General features: G+C 32.4%; 1 protein-coding gene across 2 annotated transcripts in view; it reads right to left on the bottom strand.

The window, feature by feature from the left end:
- DPYD (dihydropyrimidine dehydrogenase) overlaps positions 1–13,074 on the bottom strand; it is an 815,412-nt gene that overhangs the window by 594,707 nt on the left and 207,631 nt on the right. For both annotated transcript variants that reach the window (XM_082655551.1, XM_082655550.1), the window contains exon 5: positions 601–762. In XM_082655551.1, the coding sequence (XP_082511677.1) occupies positions 601–762 (162 nt within the window). The remainder of the gene's footprint in view (positions 1–600; positions 763–13,074) is intronic.

Raw genomic sequence — 13,074 nt, 5'->3', positions numbered from 1 at the left:
ATAAAAGAAAAAGACATGGCCCAAACTTATAGGATAAATAGGGACAAAATGTTTTCATATTACTTTATTATAAATTTGCATTCAAATAACACACCGGCTTTTAATCCATAAATTCACAAAAGCTAATGTTAAAGAATATTATTCAGTTTCAGGGTGTTTGATAATTCTACAATCTCTATTACTCAAAAAATATTACAGAAGAATACTGATGCATTATTTCAAGCTGTAAAGATTAAAGACAGTTTCTGGAAAAAGAATCAGTTAAGCAAGATAGTCTTTTCATAATGAGGGCTCCTAGCCATACTCCAATGTAAAGTTAATGAATATATCCCATTTTCAGATCCTCCACTTTATATAATTTTCAGTGAAAGTTTTTTAATAACCTTCTGGGATTACAATTAAATTGACATATGGTTTTAGAAAATTTCATTTTTGAAGCCAAGTTGTTGAATAAAAATACTGTTTATGGCACAAAACACTTTCACTTTACCTGTATTATCACACTAAAAATATTGGATATCAACAAAGCATCAAGAATTAAAGTTATTTTAAGATTTTTGTGCTTTGGGGGGAGGGAAACAATGTATACATCTTACATACCTCAGTAGCAAACTGTTGCAATCCACCAATATTAATTGGTCCCTCTTCTGTGGCATATAAATTGCATCCACCTACACAAAGATCAGAAGTTGGACATACCATTCCACAGGTCAGACCAAGTGGGTTATCAGAAAAAATCATCTTAGCAGCTCCATAATAGTTCTGCAAAAATAAAATAAAATAAAATTTTCTTATGTAACAATGTACCTTTTAAACATTCAAATTATGACCTATTTTTTTCTATTAGATTATTGGATTGAAATCAATATATGTATAAGATGCAGAGGTTATAATACTGTTTACCATCATCAGGAGCTATAAAGCAATTATTAGCAAAGTAATATATAGGAGTATTCAATATACATCATATTAATAAATGAATAATTTTGGTAGTCGAAATTTAAAATATGAATGTTCTATAACTATTTTTCTTTCACAAGGCATCTAACTCTATCCTGCTATAAATATTTATTTTCAGTTTTAACAAAGATTAGTTAGGTAGATTACTTGAACAAGCTTAAAATCTAAACCTTAAGAAAAAAAAAAAAGATTATGCTCAGGTTATCCAGGTTATCCTCCATTTAACTAAATTAAAAGCAACCAGGGCTCTATTTCCCTTCATTTCTTCTGGCCTGTCCATGGATACTATGTACTGTGACACTCTTTGTTGACTATCCTCCTTCAGTAACATCCTATTAACCAAATATGCAGACGAAACTCATTATACAGGACTAAACCTTAACAAGTTCATCCCTAATCGCTCCCTTCCACACATTTGACTATTATAGATTAGCTTAGAATCCTTTACGTTTCATTAAGAATTTCTAGGGACTTCCCTGGTGGCGCAGTGGTTAAGAATCCGCCTGCCAATGCAGGGGACACGGGTTCGATCCCTGGTCCAGTAAGATCCCACATGCCGCAGAGCAACTAAGCCCGTGCGCCACAACTACTGAGCCTGCACTCTAGAGCCCGTGAGCCACAACAACTGAAGTCCATGCGCCTAGAGCCCATGCTCCACAACATGAGAAGCCACCACAATGAGAAACCCACACACCGCAACAAAGAGTAGCCCCCACTCGCTGCAACTATAGACAGCCTGCGGGCAGCAATGAAGACCCAACGCAGCCATAAATAAATTAATTAATTAATTAATAATTTTTAAAAAAAGGATTTCTGGACTAAAAAGAGAACTGCCATATGACCCAGCAATCCCACTACTGGGCATATACCCTGAGAAAACCATGAGTCATGTACCACAATGTTCACTGCAGCACTATTTACAATAGCCAGGACATGGAAGCAACGTTAAGTGTCCATCGACAGATAAATGGATAAAGAAGATGTGGCACATGTATACAATGGAATATTAATTACTCTGCCAGAAAAAGAAACGAAATTGAGTTATTTGTAGTGAGGTGTATGGACCTAGAGTCTGTCATACAGAGTGAAGTCAGAAAGAGAAAAACAAATACTGTATGCTAACACATATATATGGAATCTAAAAAAAAAATTGTTTTGATGAACCTTGGGGCAGGACAGGAATAAAGACACAGACATAGAGAATGGACTTGAGGACACGGGGGGGGTGAAGGGTAAGCTGCGACGAAGTGAGAGAGTAACATTGACATATATACACTACTAAATGTAAAATAGATAGCTAGCGGGAAGCAGCTGCATAGCACAGGGGCATCAGCTCGGTGCCTTGTGACCACCTAGAGGGGTGGGATAAGGAGGGTGGGAGGGAGATGCAAGAGGGAGGGGATATGGGGATACACCTATGCGTATAGCTGATTCACTTTGTTATACAGCAGAAACTAACACAACATTGTAAAGCAATTATACTCCAATAAAGATGTTAAAAAAATTATTTTTGGAACCCGACGTGTTCATAAATTATACAACTACATCATCATTTACTAAATAATAAGCTGAATATTTCAGAAGAATGTTTTCCTCTAATGAAAATTAAAATATTGGGCCTGACCAGTATTCCTCAAAGCTGTCAAGTATTTTGTCAAAACTAAGGAAAATTTTGAGAAGCTGTAACAGTCAAGAGGTCCCTAAGGAGATGTGACAACTAAATGTAATCTGTTATTTTGGACAGGATCCTGGATCAGAAAAAGGGCATGAGGTGAAAACAAAGGAAATCTGAAGAAACTATAAACTTTAGTTAATAATAATATATTAATAATGTTTCATTAATTGTAATAAATGTGCTATACAATGTTAGATGTTAATAGTAGGTGAAACTTTGTATGGAAATTCTCTGTACCATCTTCACAATTTTTTAATAAATATAAAAATACTCTAAAAATACTTTTTAAAAAAGAGATGGTAGAACATATTTAACAATATGAAACAAATGCATTTGTTTTTCTTTTGGCTTTTGTTTAAAGTACTTTTGAAGGTCTTCGAAAACACATACATTGCTTCCATAACTAACTTCAATCATAAATACAAATTCCTATATAAAATACTGATGATAATAAACAACAATCATCTTTACTATTTATTGACTCTTTACTATATTTCTAGAACTTTACCAGGTCTTTATTTAAGTTTTAACACCAATCATCTTATATAAGATGTCCGGCACTAAATAAAAAATTTCTAGGCATAAGAAAAGACAGAACTAAATCCCTGACGATCAGAAAAACAAATAAATAAATGAAGCAGACCGCAAGGTGATCCAGAAAGTAAAGTTAGCAGATGAAAACTTTAAATTAATTTTAATAAAAATTCAGTCTAAAAAGACACACAAAATAGATGAAACAATAAAAATATAATTAGAATATTGTAATCTGTTAAAAAAGAATCAAACTGACATTCCATAACTAAGTAAAACATTTTAAAATAGATCTAAATGCATGGTTTTAACAGCATTCATGGTGGTTTAACAATATTTCTCTTATTCTCAGATCTGTCTCTCCACTCCATTTCTGTGCTTACCACCTTATTTCAGGCCCTCAAACCTCTGTCTGGGAAAAGGAAATCATTGTGTACTGTTGGTGGGAATGTTAATTGATGTAGCCACTGTGGAAAACGGTATGGAGGTTCCTCAAAAAACCAAAAACAGAACTACCATGTGGTTCAGCCATTCCACTCCTGGGCATATATATGAAGAAAACGAAAACACCATTCGAAGGATTACATGCACCCCATGTTCATAGCAGCATTATTTACAAAAGTTGGGATGTGGAGGCAACCCGGATGTCCATCGACAGATGAATGGATAAAGAAGACATAGTATACAATGGAGTATTGCTCAATGGAGTATTGGTCTTCTTAGAAACCAACAGTCACAACTGACACATGTAAATGTTTCTTCAATACACTTGGAACCCGAATGACTTTTTGGCCAACCCAATATGTTCAACTGATTTTTTTTTTTTTTTGGCGGTACGCAGGCCTCTCACTGTTGTGGCCCTCTCCCGTTGCGGAGCACAGGCTCCGGACGCGCAGGCTCAGCAGCCATGGCTCACGGGCCCAGCCGCTCCGCGGCATGTGGTATCTTCCCGGACCGGGGCACGAACCCGTGTCCCCTGCATCGGCAGGCGGACTCTCAACCACTGTGCCACCAGGGAAGCCCCAACTGATTTTTAAAAGGGTTCCAAGACAATTCAATAGGTAAAGAACATTCTCTTCAACAAGTGATACTGTAATAACCAAATTCCACATGCAAAAGGATTAAGTTGAGACTCTACCTTACACTGTACATAAAAGTTAACTAACAATGGATGATAGATCTAAATTTTAGAGCTAAATTTATAAAACTCTTAGAAGACAACATTGGAGCAAATCTTCAGGACCTTGGATTAGGCAATGGTTTTTAGATATGACAACAATGCACAAGCAACAGCAAAAATATAGATAAATTGGATTTCATCAAAATTAAAAGGATGCCATCAGAAAAGTTAAAAGAAAACCAGAACAGGAGAAAACCATACATGATAAGAAATTTGCATCTTGAATATGTGAAGAATATTTACAACTCACTAATAACAAACAAATAGCCCCAATTAAAACGAGCAAAGTATTAGTATAAACATTTCTCCAGAAACATATAAATGGCCAAAAAGCATAAGAAATGACACTCAACATCATCTATCAGGGAAATGCTAGCCAAAATGACAATGAAATATCACTTCTCACCTGCTTAGTGGGCTATAGTTGAAAAGACATACAGTGAAAAGTGTTGGCAAAGATGTGAAGAAATTGGAACTCTCATAAGCTACTGATGGGATTGGAAAATGATGTCGCTGCTTTAAAAAATAGTTTGGCAGTTCCTCATAAGTTTTAAAAGTAAAGTTACCATGAGATTCAGCAATTTCACTCTTCGGTGTACACCCAAGAAAATTCACAACATATATCTATGTAAAACTTTGTACACTAATGTCCATGGCAGTATTATTCCTAATGGCTAAAATGAAAACAACTCAACTGATCATCAACTGATGAAAGGCTAAAAAAAAATGTTGTATATCCATATAATCGACGTTATTTGGCAATAAAAAGTAATGAAGTAATGATAAATGCTACGACATGGCTGAACCTTGAAAATATTACGCTAAGTGAAATAAGCCATTCACAAAAGACTACACATTATATGATTCCATTTATAGAAAATATGTAGAATAGGCAAAACCAAAGAGACAAAGCAGATTGATAATTGCCTATGACTGGGAATCTGAAAAGAAATGGAAAACAGCTGCTAATGGGTATACAGTTTCATTTTGGGATGATAAAAATATGCTCAATTTGATTGTGGTAACGATTGTAACTCTGCAAATTTATTCACCATCACTGAACTGTGCACTTTACATTGGCAAATTGTATGGGATATGAATTATATCTCAATAAAGTTGTTATTTTAAAAAGTACACTTACAGGACTGGGAATTATATAGGCAATGTGTAAGGCAATAAAAAAATCATTCTTGTAGAAAATAAAATTTTTTTATAAAGGGATATTTGAATAAGACTGCTAAATTAGATGCAAAACTGGACAATATCCTAGAAGACAACAAAACATCACTTTTGGAGTTATATTTTCTACTGAATGGAAATAATTTGCAACTCTACTATACACAAATCTCAAAGTAAAGATGCAAATTTGCAGTCTAAAATTTTAATTAATGTTACAAATTAATAGTTTTTTTCCTAAAAATTAAATAATACTTAGGTGTCACCTTGTATTTACTTACAAAATGCTTTAGTATGATAATGGTAAACAAATACAGACTTATCTCATTGGTCGTTGGTCTGGTTTTGGATAATTTTGCCTAATAGTGGTAAACATTAAACAAACTGTTCATAATGAACAGTTACGAGCTTAAAAGTAATTGGTCTACTCCTAAGCAAACTTCTTTAGTTCCTACTTAAACCCATTGATCCACTAACTCAGCACCTGCAATTAAGCAAGCAGTTAATCACTGCCGAGAAAATCTCAAAGTCATTGTCAGTATTCTTCCCTCATCTTACTTGACACATCAGGAACATGTGACATGATTGATTAACAAATATTTACTGACTCACTGACTAAAAAATCCTATTGCATAATTAGAAGTTTTTATAATATAAAAAGAGTATCATAGCAAAAAATGTCAATTGCAGATAACTTTTAAGGATATTTGAGGAAAAAACAATGCAGAAAGAATATAATCTACTTAAACACCTAAGGATCTTTCCACAAGAATACTGATTGTTTTATGAGCCCCAAATTAGTTTCAAGACTGCACATAAAATAATCACAGAAGAGAAAGAGATACATATTTTTTTAAATGCAACAAATAAAACATTTAAAATTACACTTATGGCTCATGATATGCTACCGCTGTCAAACTTACTGGGCCTGATCTATCACCGCCTATCATTGACAATAAAACTGTCTAGTAATTTTTCAGCACTCTCATAACTCCAAGTGTAACCATTACATCAAAATAAAATTATAGGAGGCTATAAATTTTTTTTAAATTAATAAGAATTACTGAATGTTTCTTAAATTAAAAAATCACCATGACAATTTTTTTTTAAGGCAAATTTACGTTCCCTGATATCAAAATGATTTGCTATCGGAGTAAGAAGTCATTTCAGGCTAAGGTTTAGAATCAGTTTTAAAATTGGTGGCATTCAAAATGACTCTGGAGGTGACAGACCTAAGAGATGAGAGGGAATGTGATATAGTCATTGTAGACTGAAATGAGTAAATAATCAGAAAAGTTCAAAATATGTCTTGGCATAATGACTTGGCAGTTTGGCTAGAGTAGTTCATTCATCCACTTAGGAAATGATGATTAGGAGATATATTTGGAAAATGTGTTTGGACCAAATTATGGAGAATCTTCACTGTCAACTTAAGGGTTTGGTATTTAATTGAAGTTTTTTAATAGAAGGGTGCCAGTACTAAGGGACTAACTAGGAAGACTGCTGTATAGATGATGTGGAAATTCTCAGAAAGGGAGTGGAATTACAGGGAATTTGAAGAAGAAACAATTTAAACCTAAAAAACGGAAAGCATTGGCATATATCACAGAATATAGAAACATGGTTTTGAAAATGGGCTAAGCCAACATTAAGCACCTATTCAGAAGTCACCTTTGCAATTGACCTCTTACAATTAATTTTGAAGAAACGGTAGATAACTCCATGTGTAGAGATATGGGTACTCAGAGTCAAAGACATTCAGAAACCTGTTAGAAAGGGAACACTTCCTCAACTCTTCCCATCAAGAACGTCAAGATCAATATCAATTATTTCTCTCATAGTAAGTGGGAAGATTTCTTGAGCCCTCCTTCTAAACTAGAGTTTTGACTCCTATTCTGTGAGCTCTTAAACCTTTCTAAAAGTAAAGGCTATAAAATTTAAATTTAGTAGGGTACTTTAAAGACAACGCAGCAGTCTCCTTCTAGAAAATACACAACCACTTCAACTGGTTTCTTCATGTTATTCAGTCACAAGTATTTTAGTCTTCTACTGTGTGAAAGAAAAAATGTACAGGGCTATGTTAGGAGGGAAAGAAAATAAATATCTGATCTTTTGTGCACAGATTTATTTTATATATAAAGGATGATGACTTTTCCCTTCTTTAAACAAAAATCTAAAAGACAAAAATGATGTTTGATATGTTTGCTGTTTTTATCTCAACACAAAAGAACAGGCGTTGACTGTTATCCGGTCCATTAACTTACCCAGTGTCTTCTCGGTGCTGAATTTTCTATTACTCATTGGGATTTTTAAAGCATATTCTAAGGAACAACTTATGCCATTTACGTGAGTTAATTTTAAGATAACTTCAACTTTTATTCTTTGTTTTTCATTTAAAAGTTATAGCTTGAAACTTCATTAGTGTCATCCCTCTACAATTTAATGATTTTTAAAGTCATTATCAAGAAACACGAAAAACTCACAAGCCAGCTATTCTCTCATATGGTATAACTATTTTAACAAATAGTTCTATCATATTCAGGCCTTCATGTCACTACAGCATTATCAATACAGCTGGTGGATTTATTTTAAAGTGTTCTTCCTTCTTCCAATGAGTGTTTTCACAGATGGAAGCACCCTTCCAAGATAAACTCCAATCTGTTGCATTTAAAAAATACTTGGGCTAAACTTCAATAAGTTTGCATGTGTGAGAAGGGTGAATTAACATTACTTGTATTTCTGGATTGAGCTATATAATGGTGAGTGTCATGATGTACATTAGTTGAATAGAAAATATCTCTAGTAGCACATACAAAAGTATAGGCAAAGGACATCTCTCTGGCACTCACCATCCCTCAATAAACAATCTATGTATCTTCACATATTTGGCAAAGGAGAGGTAGGGATATATCACGAACAGAATACACAAAAATTCCCGCCCTCACAGTACTCACATTCTTGTAGAGACAAATGGAGATGGAAGAATAGATTTGGATGCTTTTATTCTGAAAATCCTCCCTTCATACCACATACACTAAATTTTACAAAATTTTTACATGAGTAGACTTTAGAACTATGAATTTATTTTAGTCTCACTTAATGTGTAAGGAAATAAAAAAAATCATTCTTGTAGAAAATAAAGTTTTTATCTGACCTTGAGACGCTAAACTAGAAAACACACATTCAAGTGCACGCACGCACGTGCGCGCGCGCGCGCACACACACACACACACACACACACACACGGGTTTCTGAGCCATATGCTCCTGGATTTGAATCATGCTTATACCATATGATTGGAGGAAAATGTAATATCTCTCAGCCTCAGTTTCATCACCTAAGAAATACAGATCAAAATTCCTTCTTAATTAGTCATATTTATGTTAAATATTGTTTAAATACTTGACACAGATAAGATGCCTAGTACATTATGGAGCATAGGGCAGATTTAATGAATTTAAGTCCCCACGCCTTCCCCTAGGCTTTTTCTCCCTAAAAAGGTTTTCTTAACATGTTAATTCTAAGAGTTTAAGATTTTAACACTTATTAAAGAAAACTCAGGAAGTAGAAGACAGCAAAAAAGAGCAAAAAGTACAGAAAGAAAAATTATCATCAATCTACTAGGTCATAAAAAAGAAATGACATGGAGGCATGTAAGTAGAGGCATAATAATTTATATACATTATAGAAATGTAAAAATGTCACTTCTACTTCTCCAATTTTCTGCACCCTATCCACCTTTCTCTATTAAATTGACCTGAGAACATATAATATTACCCAACTTAGTTAAGATAACTTAGTGTGTATGTGTACATGTACTCAATTCACTAATCATCAAGTATTTACGAACATCTACTCTGTGAGAGGCCTTTTGGTAAGCACTAGATACGCGTGAAGAATCAGTATTTTTGCTCTAGATTGTTCTGGTTAAATGGAATACAATTATCTTCTATACCAATATCCACCCTATTCATACCATATATCATTGTTCAAATAACATTTCCTTTAAGAAACTTTATCAATTTTTCACCATTTTCCAACCAGAAGCATAATGCAGGTATGTCCTTTCTTTGCACTACAACTTTTCAACCACTGTATTTGTTAATATAAATTTACGATAGTTGTATATTTTTCTGATCTGTCTTTTATTAATTTTTTAAAATTTCAGAAACCATGTCTAATCTATAATCTTTGCCTCTAAGCAAGCAGTAGAATATTAGAAACTCAATTGATTAGCATTTATCTTTTAATATCAAAAATAAACATTTAGGTAAAATTCAAAAAGTGTAAAGTACTTCACAGTTTTGAATGATCATTTTAAAGTAAATAATGTGAATATCTGTTGTAAAAACTAACAAGCCCACTTTATCCGACAAAATAATAAAATGTGCAATAGATTTTGTAGGAAATTTACAAAGGTATAATTGTTTTCATTCTTAGAGAGAGATTAAGAAGCACAGAAATAAACAATAGAACATAAGATTATTTCATTTAGTGTATGCTAGAGTTCGCATATAGTAGTTTACCATAATTCATGATATACTTTCTTCAAGGAGATAGGATGCCTTTCTACATCTAAACTGCAATGCAAATATAGAAACACATATGTTAGAGTCATGATCATAATGTTAGAATGATCATTAAAGCTAAGAAAAAAATGTAAAAGTAGAAATCTACAAGCATCATTTATAAATATTACATAACTTGAAAGCAAATAGAAATATTTTAATTTGAGAAATTATTGAAGGTGAAGTAAAATTAACATTGATAGAATCCCCTATTTATAAACTACATAAAAATGCTAAAAGATTTTTCTCTAATTTTATATTAGAGAATTGTGTCATCTCGGATATAATTTAAATATACTGGTTACTAATATTTGGCTACAAAAAGAAAAACTGTGGAGGTTTTGTTGTTGTTTCTCTGTTCTTTAAAAAACTTTTGTTATTGAAAAGGGCAAAAAAGTACAAGTCAATCAAGTTTTTGGCCAAGTTTTAAAAATAAATTTATATTTTCAATAACAAATATATATAATAGCTAAATTAAAAAAAGAAACCTGAAGGTAAGAAAGAGCTCAAATAATCTCACTCCAAATCATCTTACCCCAAACAAGATTTAAAACAACAAACTCAGTGACCGTTGTTGAACATCATATATATGATAATAACTTGACAGAATTTTACTACTTATGATAATAGAACTAGACTATAATTTAACACTCCTATTTTCTTCTATTCAAGCAAAATAAAGTCACACTATTTTATGAAGGTTTACTCTTCACTGACAGAAATGAGAGATTTCTTAACTGACAGGGTGTTTTGGTGTCTACCATAGTGTGTTATATATGGCTCATAAAACCAGCTGTCAGTTACAATCTGTACAGTGGGTACAAATAGATTTATCAGAAAAGTCTCCTTTCCAAGTGCATTAATTTAAACCCAAACTACTTTCAAAATTGTAATTAGTTTTGATTATAACAATTTACTTAAAACTCTTCAATTTATCAAAGTACTTGTCTAAAAATGAAACCCAAATTTCTTTAAGATGACGTCTACTGTGTTATACATTTTGCCCACTCTTCAATACATTAATACTACTTATAAAACTCAGGATAGCAAATGTGTTACTTATTTAGCTCTTTATATTTTAATAATGACTTATAAATATACATACTTCATTCATATAAATAGCGTAGTGTGATGCAAACAAAAGCACACTCGACAAGGAAAAGCATACTCAGGAAAATCCAGTTACATTATCAAGTGGTTCTGTGATCTGGGATAAATCATTTAACCTTGCTGGATTTCAAATTTCTTCGCCATATAATGGGATGGTTAGTTAGATTAAAATTCCATTTGTCTAGATTCTGTTACACTGAATTTTACTTATTAATATTGAAAAATATTCTAAGTAGTATCTCATGTGTTTATATAGATTTTTCTTTGTCTTGATTATACTAAAGAAAAAAGCCGTAATTCCAGTTTAATTTACATATACATATATAGACTATAAATCATTGTTCTGTTTAAAAATAATTAATTTTTAAAATATATTTACAGTAGCATATGTTTAAATGTTTCCAAACATACACACAACCACAAACAGTGTGGCTTTACCTGTCTCATATAAAATTGGTTTCATATGTACAATGAATATCTTTTCTCATTTAGTTATATTACTTTTAGATTTTATATTGCTCATATTTTATAATGGGTTGACTAATAATGCTTTGTGTTACAGGTTTTCAGAACTAAATGTTAATCTTTTGAAGCAAATACAAAGAAAAGTAGTTAATGTTACCTATGTTGGATGTGATTAAAAGTAAAAATGTAACCTTTTAAAGGTCCAAAGACATATATTATAAAACAGAAACAGGACAGACTCTGCATAAGCATTAATGATTCAATAGACAATTTAACATCCATCTATCTTTTCCAGCACAATGCATTAGAAAAGAGGGTACATTTTGACAATAATATTATAGTCCTTTGTCTTTAGCACTAGTAAATTTAGCATTCTACCATTTGCTAGACTCAAAACTGAGAGGCTATGTATTAAAGGCTGAATTCCAGAAAATTTAATGTTATACCAACTGATAAATGAATAAGGTAAGATAAGCATACATTTGCATTAATAAATTTAAATTAATATATTAGAGTCCAAACACAGTGTTCAATAATTATTTTGCAGAGCATCTTTCCATTTCATAAAATTAATTTTACATGTTGAGAAAAGTCAGGATATTCTGAAAATAAATATACTATCAGGGGAATAAATATAGAATTAAGTATATGATAGATGTGGCATTTCAGAATAGTGGGAAATGTATTATTCAACAGATTTGGAACTATTAGTTATTTAGAAAAAAAAAAAGCTGAATTTTTCTCTCATCCTTTATACGAAAATAAAAACTCAGAATAAGGCCTGCACATGTTACTCTGTAAACCCTTAGATTTATTTTATTTTACTATTGAATTTTAATTTATTATTTTTATTAAAAATATACATGCTGGGACTTCTCTGGTGGTACAGCGGTAAAGAATCTGCCTTCCAATGCAGGGGATGTGGGTTCCATCCCTGGTCAGGGAACTAAGATCCCACATGCTGCGGGGCAACGAAGCCCACATGCCACAAACTACAGAGTCCATGTGCTCTGGAGCCTGAACCACAACTACAGAGAGAAAACCCATATGCCACAACTAGAGAGAAGCCCATGTGCCGCAACGAAAGATCCTGCATGCTGCAACTAAGACCCAACACAGCCAAAAAATAAAGAAAATAAATAAATATTTTTTAAAATATACATGCTCATTGTAGAAGTAAAATAATAAGGACATTTATAAGAAAAATGTTAATAACCTCTTTACCCTGCCCTCAACCTTAATCAACTGAGGAATCTAAAGTTTAAGTTATTTCCTTCTATGCCACTTTTAGCTTATATATAAATTAGAATTTTTTCTAAAGATAGTGTTATGTTATTCATATTAATATGCAACTTACTTTTTTCATTCAATAGGGATATCTCTCTACATCAACAAATATAATAATAATG

This window comes from Grampus griseus (assembly GCF_964374135.1).
Source record: "Grampus griseus genome assembly, chromosome: 1".
Classification (NCBI taxonomy): domain Eukaryota; kingdom Metazoa; phylum Chordata; class Mammalia; order Artiodactyla; family Delphinidae; genus Grampus; species Grampus griseus.
The sequence above is the reverse complement of the archived record's forward strand: the minus strand, read 5'-3'. Positions and strand labels throughout refer to the sequence as shown.